This window comes from Watersipora subatra, chromosome 5 (genome assembly GCF_963576615.1).
Source record: "Watersipora subatra chromosome 5, tzWatSuba1.1, whole genome shotgun sequence".
Lineage (NCBI taxonomy): Eukaryota > Metazoa > Bryozoa > Gymnolaemata > Cheilostomatida > Watersiporidae > Watersipora > Watersipora subatra.
Genome location: NC_088712.1, coordinates 27,478,841 through 27,502,959, shown reverse-complemented (window position 1 = coordinate 27,502,959; position 24,119 = coordinate 27,478,841). Strand labels below are relative to the sequence as shown.

Here is a 24,119-nt window from a genome sequence, read left to right as displayed (position 1 = left end):
GCCGGTCAGTAAACCAAAGCATCCGAATTTAATATCTGTGCAAATCATTTTTTTTCTAACACTTTTAGTGGTGCGTTGAACAGATGAACAAAAGAACAGACAGACACCGCTCTTATAACAGCAGATATTATTGTCATTTACATCACTTCATTGTTGTAAGTTCACCTTTGAACCCTTACTCTAAATGTCACTCTTTCTAGTTCTATATCTCCATTTATTTGGCTATAAAGCCTGTGGCTCTAGTAACTGAAAGCTCTTCTCACTCAATGGTAACACAAGCTCCTCCCACATAGCATAGCACTGTTTATATCTCCTCCTATTTAACTACCGTCCCGTCTCCGGTAGCTCCACTATCTAAAAGCTTTTTCCCTCAGCTGTAACACAAGTTCCGCCCACTTAGCTATAATAGCGCTGTGTATATTTCTTCTAATTTAACTACCGTCCTGTCTTCAGCATCTTCTTACTGGGTACGAGTGGTTACTACCGCTAGTCAGTTTTATGAGAAAAAGCGAGGAAAGGTAGCCGTGTTTTTGATCTCGAAGAATATCATTCCTAATCACTTAATCCTAGCATAATCTCACCATAAATCCTTGCTGGGCTAGCTCGCTCCTGTCCAGAGCCTTCGTTGGAGAGCAGAGGAGAAGCATAGCCGGTAGCATGCTACTCATTCTGATTTTATCTATCCACATATGGCCAGTTATCTCTCAGACACGAACCTTCAGACCAAGCAGACCCGTTCTCTCGCCTCGACTCTGCTTCACTAGACAACCAAGTAATGGGAGAATTGTAAGTGTTAATTGTCTTTCACTGATATATTTATAAGTCTATGTGCACTAGTACCATATGTATATGTAAAGTCTGTGTTCCCTATAAACCGGTGACAAAAGAATATTTGTAGCTTTTATACTTTAATCAGATGTTCTTGAGTTGAAAATCCTGTTTACCACCTATTTTTGGGCTCTGGAAAAATAAAAGGGAACTAAGTTTTTATCCTGGCGTTTTAATGAGTTTTTTGTTAGTATTGTTGAAAGCTCAACCTAAGAAGGAAATCAATTGGTAGCCACATGTTAGTAGGAGGTAATCAGTCGGGTGTTAGTGTAATAGAAGGAGCGCAATGTTAGTGCAATAGAAGGTAGTTCTATGTTAATGCAATAGAAAATATTGCCATGTTATTGCAGTAGAAGATACTGCCATGTTAATGCAAGAGATTGTAGTGCCATATTAGTGCAGTAGAAGGTAGTGCCATGTTAATGCAGTAGAAAGTATTGCCATCTTGGTGCAGTAGAAAGTATTGCCATGTTAGTGCAATAGAAAGTATTGCCATGTTAGTGCAATAGAAAGTATTGCCATGTTAGTGCAATAGAAAGTATTGCCATGTTAGTACAATAGAAGGTAGTGCCATGTTAGTGCAGTAGAAAGTATTGCCATGCTAGTGCAATAGAAAATGATGACATAGACATATTCTTGCACATTGTAAAGATGAAGTAAAGCAGTGGTATTATCCTTGATACGTCTATTGACTACTTTAAAATATGGTATTTTTGGACACGATTAAAAACAAAAGCCAACACGTGTCCTTAACAATACTTGCCTATAAACTAGAGAACAGCTGTTCCCATCACTTCAATTTTCTCACAAGATGTGGCTGGCAGGCTGAGACTTATTCCTTGATCAGGTGGTTCACCAACGTTTCGGAAAAATCTTCTCATGCAGCCCACTTAGTAGGCTACGCCAGTCTGTCTTGTTTTTGAGTATTTCATGTAACAAAAAGTGTTATGTTACTTTTAGCTGGTTCGGGCTTTATAATAGAAATTTTGTTGGAGCAGTTGACTCGGACAGTTCTAGTGACAGAAAATTTTTCTATTACTGCATACTTTTCTCACACAATCTATTGGTCAATTTTAACCGTAAATAAAACCGCATGCCAAAAATCGCTGCCAGGGACTAGCAGCAGCAGCTGTTGACTAGTCTGCTGAATAATGAAGGTGCAATTAGATATTTTTATTTGATACAGTATATAACACAGTTAAAATATATATTTCAATATGTACTCAAGCCGAATTAGGATTTATCTCCCTTAGCTGACCCTTGACCTTTTGTGTTCAAATGCTGCTGACTCTGTATTATTGCTGCTTTCTACACAATATTTCGTGTCAGAATATATAGCTGAAGATTGCAAAAGTTATTCGTTTTCAAAATCCTTAATCGGTAAAAATGGGACATTTTGCATGTGCCATTTTTGTATTAAAAAGAAAATGCCAGAAACAAGTTGTGGAATTCAAGTTTTAAAATGCGAATAAAATCAAACTTTTGCTGACTTTTGGTCTATAAAATAGCTTGTGAGCGACAGCTGCACACCATAGACCTAAATTCTTTAGCAGTTATCATCCAAAAGATTAGGTACGGTTACTATCCAATCGCAAGTTTTTATTGTAGTCGGGTTTACTTTTGTGACTTTCATTAGGCGGCCTTCAATAAAGTTTTTCAAAATCTTCGAGCTAAAAACCTGATGAGCTGTATTAAGTTCCTTTAGTTAGCCAGTTAGAATGTTGGCTATGTTATTATAGTGAGTTCTTCAATGGTCAGTGCTGCTGCTCGGGTACCATGAGAACATTACTTCCGATTGTTTGCACCGCAATCATATTTGTGAAATGCATGCACTCAGTTGCTTAACCCTCGTTTGAAGGTCTAGTATTCACATCAAAGAAAAGATTAGATTGCTGTTGAACCAAGGTGTTAGTTTCCAGTATCTCATATGGCCCCTGACGAGTCCAACAAATCTGGTCACAGGAAATCTAGGCTGTCTGTTCCACTGATGGAACACACAGACAGTGACAGACTGTCTGTTCCATTGATGTTAGTATCCCTATGACAAGTCTCTCTATGGCCACTACATAAGCAACTCAAAAAATTTAGGTTTCTGACACCATCACATCTCTGAATCATTACCATAGGTATGTAGATGAGAATTATTAATTAGATGGAAGTCGGTGACCTCGTGTCTCTCCATCCCGCTGGCACGCGTCCAACATTCCCCGTTCTTAAAGGTGGAAGAGGCTGCAACACCAACCATTAAGCTCTTAGTTGGGCACATTTGACATCTAATTAAATTTTTTTGATATCTCAAGCACGTGGCTACAACCGAGATAAAATTAATAGCTATCATTCCTCCTGTAGAATGTCGTTATTCGGCCATTTCTGTTCTCATTTTAATTGACAAAAGGAATATTCACAAGTTTTTAATAAACATGTTACTTTTTTATTTTAAAGTTTAGTTGAGGAGCAGTGCGGTCGGTTTCAATAGTCAGCAAAAGCCATAAAAAAAATAAAATAACTTGTATAAGACCAGCGATAATAAATCCTTGATCAGCTCCAATCAATTTCCTTACATTCCAAAGATAAAGATCGATATTTGGGAAAGATATAATTTACTAGATGTTGTAAGAATGTTGAAGACCTTTGTACCGGTTATTACAGATGGGCATGACGGATACCGAGTCAAGTGGCTTATCAGCCTTGTAATCTTGATGAACTATTGGAAATTTTTCAACTGAAAAATGATCGCATGACATGATAATCACTGTTTCCAGGACTCGAATGGGTTTGGAGTTGCCTCCACTCCAAACCATAGAAACGGTAAAATATGAATGCATTCGGCAACATTTCGTTTCGCCAAATTTGCGCGAAGGCATTCATTGTGAATAAGCGAGTCTACTTTAAAAGCTTTTTAGGGAGCTTGGAAAGAACGATATAGGAAAACTCCAAATCGATGAAATGGTACGAGGCAAATTCATCGACAGTTGACATCTCCAAACTTATTGGAAGCATAAAAATACAGTGAATATGGCATTGCATTTGCAGCCATGTCATTTCATTTTATATAATGAAATGGTTCTCTTTCAAGTGACACAGTTTTTAGGTGGAAGTAGCCAATTTTCCTGGTTGATCTCTTTTTTCTTCATCCTTGAAATATCTTCTCTTTGACTTCTTATCTATTATTTTTCAAAGTAATTAATATTGAGATTGGTTATTGATATGTTGAAGTTTTGTTTTGATAAAACATTTAAAATTCAACTTTTTAATTTTATCTATAAAAGCCTGGAATGCTCTACAATTGGGAGTAGCCTAACAATTATCTCAGCAGGAAAGTTTTTTGCGACCAACATGGAAGCGTGTAACTCATGAAAACCACAGAAGTATGCGATATTCCTTGGAATAACCCAGTCTTTAGACAGCTGCCAGGCTTAATGGAGTTAACCATGCTATGCTTTACAAATAATTGTTTTGATGAAATTTGGTACTCTCACAGGTTTTAAAAGCGGGTTTACACTACATCGTATTTGGCGATTATTTATCGCCTATGCGAAACGTAAATCAAAGGCATTGCCGAGGCATTTCAGATAAGCCGATAAAGATTGCAGCTAGTTCCCGAAACTCTCCTGAGAGTCCGCCGACCATCCACGACAGTCTGTGCACCACATTTGTGACGACGGTTGGTTGTCGCGGATCGCTTGATTTTTTTCATGAACTTGCTGCGGACTAGTATTGCATCATTTCCTTAACCGCAGTGTGTAATGAGAAGACGATACCTTGGACTATTCGCTGAAGTAAACGCTGATGGGTTTGTGACAGTGTTAACATTGTTATTACTGATGCTAGACCGCAACACTGTGGAATGAACGCCGGCATACGGCGATATAGTGTAAACCAACTTTTATTCCCAAAGATTAAAACCTTCCAAAGCATGATTCATACGGATACGGAAACAGTAATCCTTTAAGACGTCTGCTTACACAAGCGAAAACTCATGCAGTAATTTATACTGTGGCCTTTCTTAGAATAATAATAACAAATTTGTCGCAACTTTTACCATAATAAAAAAGCCAATTCCACCGCTGGTGGGAGGTTGACATAAAGATTGCTATGAATGGGGTTTGAACTTGTGACATTCAGCTGGTAGACCGATGCTGTAACACTTACATCAATCAACCGCTTTCCAGATTTTAGAATCTATCGTTTTTTTCCCATCAAGCCAGTTGCACATGCGCTCGTTCATGAAAGAACCGCCATATTTGTAGAAAACGATCGTCATTCTTTTATTTAATAGTATTTTTTGGTGTGGCTTTGATACTATAATAAAAAAATTGCAAACAAAAGCATCGGTTTTGAAAATTTATTTCAAAAGCTTCGTGTTTTTAATGATAAAAGTTGTCTACAAAAATGCCTACAACGGTAGAATGACGTCTTGAAAAACCGAAGGATAGTTGCACACACACTTATTCTCTATCTTTTATCGGTACATCTGCTAATCTCTCACAGCATACGAGCTGCCAGAGTACTAGTTGTATATTAAAGTTGAACAGATTTATTACTCTAACAATAAAACATAGACACTTATTGCTAATAAACTATCAAATAAAAACAGTCCCAAGAAGAGAGTCAATGATATTACATAGTCACAGAAATGGATCAGATTAATAACCACGGAAAAAGTACTCGATGGTTTATTAACTCATGTACCTGCTATAAGTAATCAGTTAAAAGTTGAGAACTTTGGTTACACGCAAGCTTCTCGGATTATAAATATGAATGAAATTACCTGATCAAAGGAATGACAACTTCTGACAACTTCTTTCAACTATGAAAATTCAGTAGACACTATCTTGATAAATCTGTCATAAAATGGAACTTGGTGAAATCATTTTAGCACTAGGTGATATTGCTGATGCGTTTAAATTTAAATGCAATTTCATCTTAATTTCATATTATTTTCTTTTACTTTAGCTCATTACTCTTGAGAATATGACATAAACCATTTAATTGATGTCTAAGCTTGATCATAGCAAAAACTTTTTATTGAGAAGAAATCAGTGAATTAGAACATTAATTTGTTTTTCCAAGAATGTTTGCTTTAGGTTTTAATAGAAATAGAGACTGAAAGGGGATAGCATCATCTATTTTTGATGTCTGCTCTCAATTGGTGGTCTGTATTTACATGGAGAGCAAGATCTTCATGAGCACTTTAAAATTCAAAATAGATTTATGACTCTGATGTCCTTACTGACACGCTCATAACCCAGAGGTGAAGGTCGTTAAGGCGCGTGGCTAACGAAAGAACTGTCTCATCACACAATGGCAACATCTGATGAATGCGGATGTAAGTGAGGTTGACAAACGGCGACAGTTAGAATTTGGCATTTTGATGCAAATAGGAAAACTGGGATCATACCGTCACCTGCCAATCATTTTGTCATGAATTATTATTAAATTGTAATATTATATTTCTGTTATTGTTATCCTGTCACCGTAGTATAGGATTAAGAGAGCTTAGTTGTTGACGAACAATTGGCTATAACTCCTTGCCTGCGCAGCTAGCTGTGTCGTGGTTTCCTTGTTGCCCCCAAGGCCAGCTATCATGACCAATGGATTACTAGCGCGGTTGACTAGCATGGCTATATATATTTTTGTAGCTGCTAACAACTTTAAGCATGTTGTTATCTGGTATAACATGCACCAACTTAAACGTGAATTGATACAAAATTTGGGTGGATTTTATCAGCAAGTATTGATATGTTTTTAACATTTGCCATTGTTTTTTTATGTTTGAGGTGGTTTGAATGCCAGGATGTTTTAAGATTAAAATTGACAAAACTTGATCGCAGTTAAAATTCTTTAGAGTAAAAAATGTGTGAATAGTGTTATTTGTTGTCATCGTTACGATAGTGGTTATCGTCTATCTGGTTCAAGTTGCAGCATTACCCGTCTCTATTCTGTCGGCCTCTTTGCTATTACAGAGGCCATAATCATGCAGTCACGATTTGATCCGAGCGTTTTAACTACAATCATATTTTTTCAATTTTAATTTCAAAACATGTGATCAGTCAGATGACTTCAAACATCAACAACAATCACAAATAATAGAAAAAGACTGATACTTTCTGATAAAATATACCAAAATTTTGTACAAGTTCATTTTATAAATTTGACCAAGTTTCTTCAAATTGATTTCTATTTCAAAAGCCTTCAAGAATGTTTATTGTAATGAGAGCAAAATTTATCTTGTGGTTGCTGACATTTAAATTATTGCCACTGCTAATGTGTCCAGCGTTGTCATCACTGTTGACATTGCTGTCAGTTTGATTATATTCCTGTTATTATCATATCATCATCATCATCATTGTCACTGTTTTCATCATCATCATCATTCCATTCATCCCAATTTTTAAGATATTCATGCCTTTATTGTTATTGTAATTAATATTATTTTCATCATTTTCTAATATTATTATTTATTTAATTATTGCCACTAATGGTATATGTAACAGTAATGATATTAATATTACTTTATTATCTCTGCTAGCATTATTATAGCAAGAGTTTATTTATAATCCAATTTGCAACAGATAGTCAAATATTATAGTTATCACAATATTATAGTTATTGTAATAATATAGATATTAATATATCACAACCTTTTTTCTAAATATCAAGTTTCACCTTGATAAAAGTTAAACCAAATGGATGCGTTTGGTCTAAAGATTATATAATAATTATGTAAATGGTTTATGCAATGTTTATTATTTTATTTATAATTTTTTTGTTAGCACTCTTTACAGTTCTAAAGAATCATAGCTCGTTACTAAAGTGCTCCTATCAGATCCCACGCATACACACAGTGATTAGTTAATCTTTTTCCACAATATGTCCAGATAAGGTAGTTTCCATGGAAACGATAAGCTCAGGGAAATGTCCTTCACTTCACACAGAATATATTATACTGTAAGCAATGAGAGGGATGATTCTGTAGCAAATTCAGCCACTTCCTCTAAATCACACACCCTTGTGTCAGCTTATACTGTTTCTTTTTAAAGGCTAGAGTCACTCGATTAAATTAGAGGTCAATGATCATGCACTATGAATTCATGGAATCTCCGAGGAGAGAACCCTAATTATTGACCAAACTGCCAGACTTTGTAAAACTTTTGCCACTACATTTAACTCTCTGCTGAAATACATCAAGTTTATACATAAAGTACCTTTTCTAGTTCAGCTCACAAAGATATGTGTGAAACAAAAACCACTCTTTCATTAAAATTGTATATTGTCCATTTAGTTTTACGCTGCTCTAAGCTGGTATCCCTCTGTATCGAAAACTGATAAAAGAAAGCTAGATATAGACAGCTATGATGAGGATTTAGTTGCTCTTAACGCTGAAGAGCTAAATGTCTTTTTAAATTTTTGCTGTTTAAAATACTCCAATGGTATCACCTTTTTGCCTGACTATCCACCGCATAACTGCTTCTGCAAAATATCATAATACTTTATACCAGACACCAACAACTGGCCAATTTACGTTATAGTCAATATTATGTCAAAAAAGCTTTTTTTGAGTTCACTCAATTTACTTCACTTTACTATTTTTTCTCATGGTCTAATGTACTGTAATAAGCCTTGACTGGTGTAAATAAAGTTGATATCCATCTTATACCTGTTTATAGTCAAAATTATTGTCCTATTTCTTTTTTTAAAAATTGTTTTTAAAACCACATTATAGACAGCATTTTCTTTGTAGATAATACTGATGCCAAATAAAGTTTTAAAATATTTTTAATTCCGATATGCACAATGCTCTCATAAATCCCTTTCTTTAGTCACCAAATATTAACAGAACAAGAAACACGAGTTCTTATTTAACATATACTACTGGTTTATGTCATCATCCATACTTTCTTTCTCTTCTGTATTTACACAGATATCTTTTGATCTGTTTATGGTCATATAGTCATACATCTGGTCTCTTTCTTTGGAACCAGCATAGCTATCAGAAGGGAGACAACTACTTACTATTATATCCCACTGACGGATTAATAGTAACATCACCATTACATTTAACTCTCTGCTAAAATACATCAGAGTTATCTATAAAGCTATTCATTAAATTATGTTCTTAATAGAACATTACGAAAAGCTTTTGTTATAGATGATATTGATGCTAAATATAGTTTAAAAGGTTTTATGCTGATAATTAAATTTAATTTGGTTTCTACGAAGCCATAGTAATTTAAGGTACCTCAGAGTACCTCATAGTACCTCATAATACCTCATAGTACCTCATAGTACCTCATAGTACCTCATAGTACCTCATAGTACCTCATAGTACATCAAAGTACTTCATAGTGCCTCTTAGTACCTCGAAGTACCTCGAAGTATCTCGTGGTGCCTCGTTGTACCTCTTTGTACCTCACGGTACCTCACGGTACCTCACGGTACCTCACGGTGCCTCACGGTGCCTCACGGTGCCTCACGGTGCCTCACGGTACCTCACGGTACCTCACGGTGCCTCACGGTACCTCACGGTGCCTCACGGTACCTCATGTGTTATTAAAATTTCACCTGTTAAAAGGCACCTCACGAGGCACCTCACGAGGTGCCTCGTGAGGTGCCTCGTGAGGTGCCTCACAGTGCCTCGTAGCGCCTCGTAGCGCCTCGTATCGCCTCGTACCGCCATCAGATTAGCAATGTAAGTCCAGTCCTTAAGTATCACTCATCATGCTGTCTTCTTTATCAACATCCTAGTTGATGTTTTTAAACATTGACAACTTCTGCCAACTTCTGCCAACTTTTCACAGTGACACATACAGTTATCACTCTCAGATGTTTCTATTCGTACCATCTTTTTATTTGCTGCTTTCCCACGCTCTCCTAACTAAACACATTAAAGGTTGACAGTATTTAATTCTCACAGATATGTATTTAGTTGAAATATGTTAAGTCATGCTAGATGCAAATATTGCATGTACGGATATAAAACTGTACTTAGACAAGTATGAGCTTTATTGCCTCTTGTCAAGGCCGTTCAAAGTAAATTAGATCATGGGACAAAAATGAAAGATATTCACGTCAAATTATTAAAATTTGAAAATAAACTATTTTTATATAACACTGTTCTATAATGTAGATTGGTAAGGTGTTGCTGTCCACTATAAGATGTAAGGGTTTTTCTAAAAAGTAGGAATGGAACGGGTGGTCAGGCAGATTGGAGATACGATCTGAATGTTTTAGACAAAAACATCTAGCAACACATTTAGCTTCTCAGCATTTAGACGCTGATCGTCTGTTTAAATGAGGTAGCTTAACTCTGAAGCATAATTTTGGAAAGCTTTTTATATTTTCTTTATCAAAGTGATACCCTGATGCATGGTTAGTCAAAGGGGTACAAAGGGATACCAGCTAGATGTAGCATGCGACAAAACGGACAATATACAATTCTGGTAAAAGAGCGATAGACTTTTCTGTTTCACGCCTATCTTCCTGAGGTGAACTATTGCATGAGTTGATGGATGTAGACTAACATATAGTGTTTCTGTTAGCCGTTGCCTATGAACAGAATTCGACTGATAATCTAAAATATCCATCTTGCTAATATGTGCAAATAGGATATTTGTAAGCAGATCATGTGACATGTTATATAATCGACCTTTTCTAAGTGGCTCCATTGTGACAAATTCCATCAACATTGAGATAAAAACGGATGCAGCCGTACTAAAGCAGCATCGAGGTCAATTGAATAACTCCGAAATTGGGTATTTTTATTTTTTTGTGTGTTTTAGTTTGCCACTTATATAAATTTTGATTTTTGGTAATCGTTTGAGCTGTCGACTTTTCAGGGATCACTGATGTGTCGTGCAAAGTAGCTTATAAACAAGCAAAGCTAACGTTAATGTGCTTTCCTAATACAACGCAAGTCTAAGACCAAACCTGTAAAAACACTCCAGTTGCTGCATTGATAGAGATTATGCCTGTCAGCTATAGCATTAGGACCGAAGTTAATATTTCAGGGCCATAAAGCTATACTGCAAATATCTAGTTGAGTTATACAGCTATACCCAGTATTATGTAGCTTATTATATTTATTATAGTATATTATTCATTATAAATCTATATTAGTAAACCCCATTTTATCATTGCATGTATGTGCGCGCGAGTATATGTGTATGCGCACACACACATACTCGCGCGCACACACATATACGCGCACACACAAAAACACATTACGCACGCGTAATGTGTTTTTGTGTGTGTGCTATGTGTTTCCACATTTTTAAGCTGGTTTCACCAAAATAGTACATGCATATTTACCGTTCCTCTGTCTGGTCACTAAAAATATTTAGTTGCAAAACTCTTCTTGGTTCCTGAGAACTAGCCTCTTACCCACCTGCTGACACCTGCTGACACCTGCTGACTATCTGATGGAATATGAGAGAGCTCCAGGGCATTGCCACGCTTGCTGCTACCCTCACACAATGCATAGCCAGTACTTATCTAGAAAGTTGAGCTATCAAAAAATGCCAATGGTAGTAGCATTATTTAGTAGCTACAGATTTTGACCTTTTGGTCACTGTGTTAAGCAGCTAATCCTCTCTCTCCAATTTCATATTCATAGATACCAGATGCTTCTCTCTAATTGCCATAGCAGGACCTCTGCATTTTGCACAAATTATTTCTTGCGTGTTTTTGAAAAAGAAATAAAGGATGACTCGCTAGTATGCTGATAATTGATTGGCTGCCATGAGCGATTCAGTCATTCTAATTGGCCAGTGCTACTTTTTAGTCGATCCTAACTAATGCTGATGGTTGTTTGGCTATTTGGACTGTTGTTATAAAAATAGCCTTCCCTAATAGCCTTGGTTCTTAAATACTTTCGGGTAAAGTGACTAGAGAGCATCCGTGGTCTAGTAGTTTTAGGACATCTGAACTGTGAACAACAAGTTGGGGTTCAGTTCCCTACAAAGGCAATTGTTAAGTGAAATGACATCTAGCCTTAATTTATTCTCTGTGACTGATCATGTCTCTAGTCTTTGAGGTTGCCACTGAACTCACAAAGTACAGCCAAAATCACGTAGAGATCGTTTGTGCAAGAATGCTGTTATAAAACACGCAGCCTCTGCTAAGCAGACAACATACTTGACTAAGTTTTATTTCCTGCTGTGGTTAATCAAATTCTTTCTATTCTGCAGATTAGATACATAAGTGATCAACAGACCAAGTGTCAATACTGGGAGTGTACAGCGGGTCGACCCGTGCTTAAACGCTGCGGCCTGCAAACATTTATTTCTGAGTTTTACGAAGGAGACGATTACAACCCTTGTACAGGTTTGTGTGATATTTCTATGGTATTTTTTTGGGTGTGATATAATCTTAATTTAGCTGTCTGCATCCGTCTAGCAGAGACAACGGTTGGTAGTTAAAAAGAGACTACACCACACGAGATTTGATCTCATGCATAAAATGTTATACTCACAACTTAAATACCAATGCATTTATATTCCCTGGATATTGCTTAGAATATCGTCTTATATATTTAGGTATAGCTGTCAATACATTTATGTTGTTTTCATTATGCTGTATTCATGGAATGGAACATCAATGTGTTCATGTCTCCGGGATGTTGTGTATAATATTATGTTGTATTCATAGATGTAATCATGAATTTTAGAAACAAATACGGACCTCAGCCTTCAGTTTGACTGTACCAGAAAAGGCTTTGATCCGGAAGGCAACCCAACTTGTATTGCAATCTATGAACAGCAAGGTAACTGCCATGTTTTTTTCCTCATGCGTGATAATAGGTTGTGTCGAGTGATTAAAACAAATATCTATGGCAACATTTAGATTTGTCTCCCTTGTCCTGCTGCAAGCTCAACAACATGATTATGTGCTGACGGCTGATTGTAACAGCTCGAGTCTTTTTTTCACATCTAGCTTAGCCAACATTTTAAAATCATGTTCTGAATGTTTACCTTAATTTAATAAATATCTAAGTTAATCAAATGAAAACTAACTTCAAATAAACTTGGTTATGAAATTGTAAAAGGCTGATTAAGTTGAAAATTTTTCTTACATTTTCAATGTTTGAAATGTTGCTACAGCAGCATACAGTGGTGTGCACTTTAGATCTGATGTTTGTAGTAAATAAAACTGACAAAGTTTGGCTCGTCATCATAGCATTTAGCATTACTAATTCATTAGCTAACCAACATTGTAGAGATCTTAGACTTGGTTCTATGAAAACCTATTTAACTGTTAGGCTGAACATATGCCAATTGTTTGAAACCTTTCACAAAGTCACTCTAGGTTAAAACAATCTAGTTTTAAAATTACTAGATTTTGACATATTTTGGGATTTATGTACATTAAAGTGCTTATATTTTACTAACATTGAACTCTTTAGAAAGTTTGCTGTTTCAACCAACTACTATTTTATTATTTGTGATTATTTTTGCTCTATCATGGTCTTTTAACTGTTGGCGAGTCAGCCTTTTAAATGTTGACGATTTAATGGGTTTGTATTACGCAATGTTTGACCTGAGCACCTTCATAGGCTAATAATATCTGTATGTTGTCTTTTTATGTGTTTACTAGGCAAGAATTAGTCTAACAATCCTAAGGCTAACAGATTAGCCGCTATCGCTTTCATATCCACCAATTTATTAAAATACAAGCTGGTTATTAAGCTACTTTAATATTAGCCAATGAGACACAACGTGCAAACACGCTGTTTTTAGTGAAGGTGTTATTTAGCACCCATGTTCTTCAATGTGTTGGTGCCAAACATGTCTCCTTGATCACAGCCTTACTGACACAAGAATGGTATTTACCGAGATGATTGATGGTATAGCTAGATTAGATTATGTAAATTAGATTAGGAGCATAATCCGCTAAATGGTGTAAATTACCAGGCCAGGTATCAAGTTGTGCACACAAATGTATGCGAATTATGCCTTCTGATGTATGTAACATAATTGCGCAGATTTAAGTGACATATTCTCACAGATTTTAACCTGGTGAGAACAAATTCATACGCCATATGTACTGGGTGCAACCTGAATATCTCCAGAAATACCAACCACAAGTCTATGCAATACAAAACTGTGAAGTCATTATGACATGAATATAAAAATCGCAGTTAAAAATATATCACACAATGAAACACAATAAATGAAAATGTTCAGACTAAAACAAAAAATAAACTTTACTTTGAAGACTTCAAGACAATAACTAATCAATTGACAGGTCTTGATAGAGCTAGAAAGTCTCTGGGATGAAGCAAGAAATAATAAATTGGAAAAACTTAACAACATCGTAACTTCAAAACTAGTTGCATTAAAGTTTTGTGTGATTTAAACAAATAATATAATTATTTTAGCTACAAGCATCTTTGATAGAAAAAAAGATCTGATATGGAATATATACATATAGTATATGTTATACTCACCTTTTCAGCTTAAATATTTTGAGCTTGAGCCTACCTGCCAACTAGAGAGGTGTTACTTATAGATGTCACCTTTAGAGGTGTTACTTACAGATGTCACCTTTAGAGGTGTTACTTATAGATGTCACCTTCAGAGGTGTCACCTTTAGAGGTATCACTTATAAATGTCACCTTCAGAAGTGTCACTTATGGATGTCACCTTTAGAAATGTCACTTTTAAATGTGTCACCTTTAGAGTGGTCACCTTTAAATGTGACCTTTAGAGAGGTCATGCTTACAAGTTTCACTTATAGATCTCACCTTTAGAAGTGCCACCTTAAAAGGTGCCATCTATTAAGTGTCTCCTATAAAGGTATCAAATATAAATGTACCACTTATAGAGGTTGTGCTGATAAAGGAGCAATCTATTGAGATAGCTTCCATGAAAGTGTCACCTATGGAGGCATTATCTACAGAGGTGTCACCTATGAATTCAACGCCTATAAAGGCAGCATCTATAAAAACAACATCCATAAAGCCGTCACTCATAGAATCATCAGCCATAGATGCATCATCATAGAAAGAGTCTGTATTAGCATTTCCAAAAACTGTCATTAGGAAGTCGCATTGTCTTTGTTTGTTTGATCTCCTTAGCTCCGAACCTTAAACCAGTTTGGGGGCACATACTTTGTAGCTGGATTCCAGTCTACACTTGTAGCCCACAATCTTGCACTATCATGATCAGCCCAATAATATCTACTAGCAAAACTCAAAATAAAGCAAAATACCAAACGTGTGAATCATATTATTTAACACAGTTATTTCCCTTGTCTGCCAGTTTGCTAATATCTGATCAATGAATTCTTTTAATTGAGTTGCTGGAAGACATTGGCCGCTCGGCTACATAATTGATGATGTGTCCAGATGGTAGGTGGAAACTTTCATAACTTCATGATTTCACCTGTTGCAAAACTAGCCTCAATTTTTGTACATGATTTCACACCTTGTCGACTCATTTCAATGATTTATTTATTACATTTAAAATATTTATAGCTTTTGCGGTAAAAAAATCCTGTTACACAGATGGAGAGCAGATACTTCAATCGAAAAAAAATATTAAACTAGTTTTTGTCTTAATTAGTGTAGGCTTCATTGGCAGTTGATAAAAGCATGTTTTTAGATACATAACTTAGAAGTAATAGCCTGAGGTCCTTAAAAATAGTCGGTAGATCTTTATAAATAGTTGTTTGTAGGCTACAACAGCACAACACTTGCCATGTAGCAAATGCATTCTGCAGATGCTAGAAATGTTTTCAGTAAATTTTTTGCCTGCCATCTTTTAATCAGTAAAGCAATTACTCTAGAGAGGGTAACTCCCCAGTCATCCATAAATATTTCAAAGACACTCAACAAGCTCATAAATAATAGTTGTATGATGGGAATTTCTTTGCACCTGGTATTAAATATTTGCACATAGTTTTGACCTAATTTTGCAAAATTTATATATTGTGGTAATCGCGAGTAGAGGTTTGGCTGTAATGTACATACAAGCTTGACTGTGTTTGTAGCTGGAGGTTAAATTCCGCTTTTAAATTTCAAACTGTGGTTATACATAGAGGCTTGACTGTACTTATCATTAGAGGTTTGACTGTACTTATAGAAAGAGGTTTGACTGTAATTATAGAAAGAGGTTTTACTGTACTTATAAAAAGAAGTTTGACTGTACTTATAAAAAGAGGTTTGACTGTACTTATAAAAAGAGGTTTGACTGTACTTATAGAAAGAGGTTTGACCATAGGTGCTTCCAGATTTCAAATACCCTTCGTAAATTAGCATTTCATTGTTTATTTATCTATATTATAGGCACCTGCAAGAATGGTGGTCGAGTCCTATCACAGGGAAACCTTTGCTGGTGTGATTGTCTTCCAGGGTTCTCAGGCTATGAATGTACCATAGGTATGTGATGCAGAGATTAATAAAGCTTGAACTTTCCTGTAGAGTTGTCTTCTCACATTCATTTTTCCGCTTGGGGCAATAACTAGTAGATTTGAACTTCTATTTTCTTGAAACATCTTGAAACATTTGTGAAATTTTATTATGTAATTTTTTAATGCATCATATTAAAGCACTACATCGAGGTAACATATATTGCTGTTAAATTTAAAAAAGGGGAAGCGTGCTGTTTTGACTTGTTGCGATTTATCTATTTCTATTGCTCTACTAGATGATAATGCCATGTACATAAAATGTTAAGCAAAAACCGTAAACAACAGTACTCTAAATATACAGGTTGGCTGACTGTCTCGCTGGCGAGTTGTCTCTTTGATTGGCTACCTTATCAATGAGCGGTCTTACCTATGAATTGTGTTGTTAATTAGTTATCTCTGGTTTAGTTTCACTGTTGGTTGTGTAGAGAAAGTAAATATAATATTGTTTCTATAAATCCTTCTCATCTACAGTCCTACAATCGGAGTTGAGGGAGCCGCAAGTTGGAAGTGAAGAACTAATTGAAGAAGCAGAAGTTATGCCAACGGTTGCAACACTTTCCCAGATGTAAGTCTGCAAAATATTTTATCTATTGAAAGAAGAGTTAATATTTGAGAGGAATTTAATTATCATCTTATTCTATTTTAGGTTTTGGCTGATGGCCCAGCAACAAAGCAACCAGGTAGGTAAAAAGGCTTCCTTATTATGTATCCAGTAGGCCTAAAGTTTATTTGCCAGAAAACTTTTAAAACAAATTGTCAAAAACTTGTTTACTCAAATGTAATACTGCAGGATTATTATATACTCAAATGTAATACTGCAGGATTATTATATACTCAAATGTAATACTGCAGGATTATTATATACTCAAATGTAATACTGCGGGATTATTATATACTTAAATGTAATACTGCAGGATTATTATATACTCAAATGTAATACTGCGGGATTATTATAAACTGAAGTGTTATACTGAGGAGCCGAATTCCGTCTGTAAGCTGTTTTACTTCATACTATGTGAAACTTCGAGCAAAGACTTCCTTTTTATAGAGGTAAAATAATTCTATAGATAATATCAAACTATCGTATTGTAAAATGTGGCTATTTCTTTATGTGAGATATTTCATTAAGTTGTATGGACTATGTCATATTTTTAATGATGTTTATTTACAAAACTTTCATGTTATTCCAGGCAAATTATATTGCAGAAAAGATGCACAAGTTATTTTACTAATAGATAAATTCAGATATAACATTAATTTTAATTTTGTAATCATTTTCAAAAATATAAACTAAAAATTTTATTTTATTTGTTCAAAAGATTTCCCTAATATCAATTGATAAATCAATTATTTAATTTCTAGCCTAATAAACATTCAAAAATTAAATATATTTATTCAATACAGATTTATTACATAAAAACTATAGTTTCATATACAGAAATGCGTGAAAAGAAATAACAAATAGTTTCTATTATGGCATAATTATAATACTCCAAACCTGTCAAGGTTTATCTCCCTTGAATTATGGTTTCAAGCACTTAGTGCTGTGCTTATGGCTGGGTATACCCGAGACATAAACATCATGACCACTTTATGCCTAGAACAACCTTATGTAATAATTTATTTTTACAATTTTATTATATTTATATATTATATATATTATATATTATTTTGTTAGCGATGGCCAGTAAAATAGTTAAAAACAACATGACTGCATTAGTTACAGCGCTGGCGAACACAACTTGAACTTGTCTTATGGTTTGATAATAGATGATAACTAATCCAATGGTGTTTTCTTATTTAAAGTTTGGCTATTTAATAAGATAGAGCTGCATGCTATAGCTGAAGGATGAGAATAAAATTATTTTGTTGGATTGCTAACCCTTTATTAAGAAATTTAGGATAAGATTTGAATAAAATGAAACTGCATGCTTTTGATGAATATTTAAAATGAAACCATTCCGTGGAGTTGCCTGCCCTTGATTGTAAAATTAAACTTTATAGGCCTTCATTATTGAATAAGATAAAACTGCATGTTATAAATGAATGCAAAAATATAATTATTCCGTAGAGTTGCTTGCTCTCGATTATGCTAGATTAAGGATTATTAGGAGCTGAAGATAAAAATTAAAACTAAAAAATTAAAAATTAAAGTACATGCACTGCTTCAAATTGTATGTGCAGTTTACATCCTCGTGCGAAGGTAGTTTCTGCCAGAGGAGCAATGTGGAATTTACTCGAAGTTATACTAGGTAAAGTTTAAATGAGCTCAATCTATGAATTTTTCCATTTTTATTCATATTTTTTATGTTCAATTTTTAGCTTTACTCGTGCTTAAAAGATGACAATGTTTTGAGAAACCAAAATATTGCATGATAGAAATTACTTTAAATATGGCTTCAAATGTTTTTAAAATTTCATTTTGTGTGCTGAGAAATTTGTGCACTGAGATGATTGTAAGTACAGGTGTACAGGTGTAATTGTAAGACAGTATATATATATATATTATATATATATTTGACAGTATATTTGACAGTATATTTGATTAAAGCACAAAATTTTAGTAGATTTTATCAAAAAGTCTTGATGTTTATTTATTATTTACGATTTTTTTTAATGTTTGAGGTGATCTGACTGCCAAGATGCTTTAAGATTAAAATTGTCAAAACATGATCGATAGCAGTTGAATCGCTCAAGTCAAGCAAAGTTGTGATTATAAAATAGACAGAATAGAGATGCGCAACTCAATAGAGATGCCCAACTCAATAGAGATGCCCAACTCAATAGAGATGCCCAACTCAATAGAAATGCCCAACTCAATAGAGATGCCCAACTCAATAGAAATGCATAACGCTGCAACTTGAACGCGATAGCCGGTATCAACTATCGCTACAATAACAACTAGCGATATAATTTTGGCATTTATTTTTCTTTTGAGTGTTTTAACCGTGATCAAGTTCTGTCAATTTTAATTTTTAAATGTCCTGGCACCCAGATCAAATCTAAAACAATTGCAAATTATAATAAAATACTGATACATTTTGAAATTTTGTGCAAGTTCTACTAAAATTCTACTAAAATTATGTGCTAGTTCATCTTTAAAAATATTTCTCGGACTGTTTTAAAAGCTGGTGTTTGTAGCTTCTTTGCAAGCTCACTCTCTAACTTCACCTGTTGGTGACTCATGCACTTGAACTCGTTTTAGGATCCACCACCAGCTGCCGTAACGAATGCTGCCACTGTAGGGCTTGTTGAGTTCGCTGAAGATGATGTAACAACAGAAAACAGCATTGAAGAAAATGATGTGACGAATGAAATGACAGCAGCGCCAACGCTGCCGCCTCGCATTCCCAATAGGCGCCCGGTAGCGTCTGTTGATGAGAACGGAAGATTCATCTCAGGCGACCCTTGTGAGTGACCAGATTCCATGTGATTCACTAGGACTCTAGAGAAGCTAGCATAGACTACATCCATGAAAATGAAAAGTTGTTTAAAAGCCTGAAAAACAATATGGGCATATCCATCAATAATAATTTGACATTTAGAGTTATTTGATGCCACTACACATGCAAATTTGCTCATTTTTATAGTTATTAGTACACATACTAGCTCACTGTTGTTACATCTGTTCGTACACTTACTAGCACACTTATTAGCAAAACGCACTTATACACCTGTCACACTTATCTACCAGCGTACCTGCTAGTGCATCCACTGGGAAATATGTTAGTACAGCTACAAGTACACTCACAAGTACACTCACTAGTACACTCACTAGTACACTCACTAGTACACTCACTAGTACACTCACTAGTACACTCACTAGTACACTCACTAATACACTCACCGGTACACTCACTAGTTTACTCACCGGTACACTCACCGGTACACTCACCGGTACACTCACCGGTACACTCACCGGTACACTCACCGGTACACTCACCGGTACACCCACCGGTACACTCACTAGTAAGCTGCTGGTACACTCACCAGTAAGCTGCTAGTACACCTACTAACAAATGTACTTATACACTTAATCATGCACAGTTGAGTACAGCTAATAGGGAACCTTCTAGAACACCGACTTGTACACCTACATGTACAAGTTTAAGGTCTGATGTATCAACTTGCAGGTCCGACGGGCCCACCAAGAGACTATTGTGCAGAACAGAATGGTTGTCTGAATGGAGGAAGATGTGAGAACCAATGTCTCGGAGCAGTATGCCACTGCGTTGACCCGTACGTGGCTGGGCGGCGATGCGAAGCATGTAAGCAGCTGTATGATTTACTTTGAAGGACCTAGTCATTAATTGTCTACTTTTAGCTGTTCTGGCGTATTAGAAAATGTAATATTTATATATCCTAACACCTGCGCCTAACAACTGCAATCTAGCACACAATTTGATTAAGTCTAGATTAAGCTGTCAGCACAATATTATTTCCTTGAAACTATCAGCATAGAGGTATCTAGCATAGAGGTATCTAGCATAGAGGTATCTAGCATAGAGGTATCTAGCATAGAGGTATCTAGCTTAGAGGTATCTAGCTTAGAGGTATCTAGCATAGCGGTATCTAGCATAGCGGTATCTAGCATAGAGGTATCTAGCATAGAGGTATTTAGCATAGAGGTATCTAGCATAGATGTATCTAGCATAGATGTATCTAGCATAGATGTATCTAGCATAGATGTATCTAGCATAGATGTATCTAGACTTGAGTTTATCTTCCATGTTGGTCTTTAGACCTTCTGCTTTATGCAACCAAAATCCACCATTTTCATATACATTACAGTCAATCTGTAGAACCAGTGAATTTGTAAAATGACTAAAATTTTCAATTTACAAATTGATCAAAAGGTCAGTCCATTTATTTTACAGATTGCCTGAAACCTTGACAAGAAATATTACAAGTAATTTACATAAAGTAGAGCATCAACTATCAGATATATGCATGCTTCTATTGTTTAACTTATTACTATTGAGAGGAATGGGTTATGTCACAGACCTTAATATCAACTGACACGGAAGTTAGCCATACATGTAGTCAGTGATTGGCTGATTAATGAGAGTAGTAGTCAGTGATTGGCTGATAATGAGAGAATTATATTATTATTTCAACGACATTATGAGCCATCATTCACAAATAGTAAAAATATTAATATTATTCACAATGGCCATTGAAACTTTTTATAACTCTCCTCTGTGCAAGTCTAGGAATATTAATCTATATATTAATCTATATGATGTGTAACTAGTACAACATATGATGTGTAACTAGTACAACATATGATGTGTAACTAGTACAACATATGATGTGTAACTAGTACAACATATGTGTAACTAGTACAACATATGATGTGTAACTAGTACAACATATAATGTGTAACTAGTACAACATATGATGTGTAATAAGTACAACATATGATGTGTAACTAGTACAACATATGTGTAACTAGTACAACATATGATGTGTAACTAGTACAACATGTAATGTGTAACTAGTACAACATGTAATGTGTAACTAGTACAACATGTAATGTGTAACTAGTACAACATGTAATGTGTAATAAATACAACATATGATGTGTGTAATTTGATTGAAGATATGAGGATTATATACAGTTGAACAGATGCTAATATCAAATGGCTGATTTGGGTATGCTTGGATGAGTTGCAAAGGGTTGCCGTTTGCCATAATTATTTGTTTGCTAGCTCTAATGAAGCTACTTTGTGCATTAATAATTAAAGCCAAATGTTTTATATATGCGGCAGTAAACGTGTGAATTTGGTCAATTTGTAAAATGCCTAAAAATTTCAGTCATTCTGTAAATTAATCAGTAAATCAAGGAAATTGTAAATTGATTAAAACTTACCCAATTTATAAATTGACAAATTTTACACTTAAAGTTTAGTATATTTATGTTAGTGCAATGGCAGAGCACGGAAGTGTTATTGTACTTATTGCATTTATTAAAAGAATTAATATTCTCACAGCTGTAAGTTCTATATAACAAGCACAGAAATAACTTATGATATATACATGTATGTTGACAATCCGCTATTCCCACAAATACCTTCATTTCCAGTCAGGTGCTCGGTAAATGTGGAGTGCATGAACGGTGGGACATGCTCAAGAGGCCGTTCTGGAATTGATACAGTAGCCACCTGTTCGTGCTTGCCAGGATTCGGAGGGCCGATGTGTGAGAACAGGTTGCGGAATGTGTGAGAGGAATTGGCAACAGGCAGCAAGTAGATTGAGACTTCTACGTTGGAGTCATTCACAGTATTGCTATCATAGAATATTCAGGTTTCAATATTTATTATTGGTTCTACTCATTAAGGAATAACATAATAGAATTCCATTATTTATTACTGAGAAAGAATTTCACTCAGGCGAAGATAACGATCTAAGTTAAACTTTTCACTTGTATAGTTACTTTTTAGTTCATCAGAAATGAAAGATTTATGCTTTTATTAATAAAAGGGTCGGAGAATGGAACAGTGTCTTTTCTGTACACAATATATCTACAGCGAAAGAAGAATGTCTCTGCAAAAATACACGTAACATTGGGAATAGGCTAGCCTGTCTTGACAAACTGTGGTTTTTGCGGAGTTGTCCCCCATCAAGCGGACCGAGCAAAACCACAGCTTGTCACAATACAGACTGCACCTGATGCATCAGCTGCACTGAAAGAGAGTTGTTGTCTTTCGTCTATGTGGTTGGTTGCAATGTTGTCGGTCGCTCCATTGGTAATCATAACAGATTTAGCCCAAAAATCTATGTAAAAAATAAGATAAAAAAGTTTAACCAGAGACCAGCCTTTGCGGTAAACTTTAGTAGAACCTAAGATTAAAATGAATTAAAAACAATCAGTAAGAACAAAATTGACTGAGTGCACAAATAACAACATGTTTAGTTGCTGTTGTTGCCTAAGTTCTTAAGTTCTACTAAAGATTACCGCAGAGACTGGTCTTTGGTTAAACATTGTGATCTTATTTTTTTCTACATAAATTTTTGGGCTAAATCCGTTGATTACCAATGGAGCGACCGGCAACATTGCAGCCAAGCTGCATAGACAGAAGAGAACAACTCCCTTTCAGTGCAGCTGACGCATCAGGTGCAGTGCGTATTGTGACAAGCTGTTGTTATGCTCGTTCCACTACACGGGGAACAACTCTGCAGAATTAACAGTTTGTCAAGACAGGCTAGGAATAGGCCAGATACCATACTAACTGTATAGAACAGCTGGAGCAAATAACATTTGCTATATGCTAGATACCATTCTAGCTGCGTAGGGCAAATGGATGTGATAGCATTTGCTATATGCTAGATACATATAATACACCTAGCTGTGTAGGACAACTGGAACAAATGGACGTGATAGATTGGGTATACATCAGATAACATCCTAGCTGTGTAGGACAACTGGATGTGATAGCATTTGCTATATGCTAGATACATGTAACATCCTAGCTGGGTAGAACAAATATAGATGATAACATTGGCTATACACTAAATAACATCCTGGCTGTGTAGGACACCTGGAGGTGATAGGATTTGCTATACGCAAAATAGGATTTGCTATACGCAAAATAGGATTCTAGCTACGTAAGACAACTTGAGGACGTAGCGTGGGCCAGTGATTATTAGTAGGTACAGCATACATTCCAAGAATACCATCTAAGTTGAGAGTTTAGAATGAGTACAGTAGAAACTAAAGGAGGACCTGTGGGTCGGGATCAGGTACCAGCGGAACTATGGCCTATGCATGCAGCTCATTCCAGAATAACCAGCTCTGTTGCTCATCTTCCCTTGTTAAATGAAGGTAGGTATAAGGCAGCTATGGCCAAATTGCAGACCTAGATCCGGATCTTGGCAGT

The 24,119-nt window shown here is 35.5% G+C and overlaps 1 protein-coding gene across 1 annotated transcript; it reads left to right on the top strand.

Annotated features, from left to right (window-relative positions):
- Nucleotides 1-456: 456 nt before the first annotated feature.
- Nucleotides 457-22,737, top strand: LOC137396613 (fibropellin-3-like). Its single transcript, XM_068082929.1, has 9 exons — nt 457-786; nt 12,018-12,153; nt 12,497-12,592; nt 16,115-16,207; nt 16,711-16,804; nt 16,886-16,919; nt 19,445-19,649; nt 20,373-20,507; nt 22,325-22,737. Exons 1-9 carry the CDS (start codon nt 658-660, stop codon nt 22,462-22,464), a joined length of 1,062 nt encoding a protein of 353 aa, XP_067939030.1. The 5' UTR covers nt 457-657; the 3' UTR covers nt 22,465-22,737.
- The last annotated feature ends 1,382 nt before the right edge of the window (nt 22,738-24,119 follow it).

What these genes read in the sequence shown, in the direction of transcription:
- LOC137396613 (XM_068082929.1), top strand. Translation starts at nt 658, where the DNA reads ATGCTACTCATTCTGATTTTATCTATCCACATATGGCCAGTTATCTCT. An exon ending in AACCAAGTAATGGGAGAATT is followed by an intron (nt 787 to 12,017) that starts GTAAGTGTTAAT and finishes TCTATTCTGCAG; the next exon opens with ATTAGATACATAAGTGATCA. An exon ending in TGCAATCTATGAACAGCAAG is followed by an intron (nt 12,593 to 16,114) that starts GTAACTGCCATG and finishes TCTATATTATAG; the next exon opens with GCACCTGCAAGAATGGTGGT.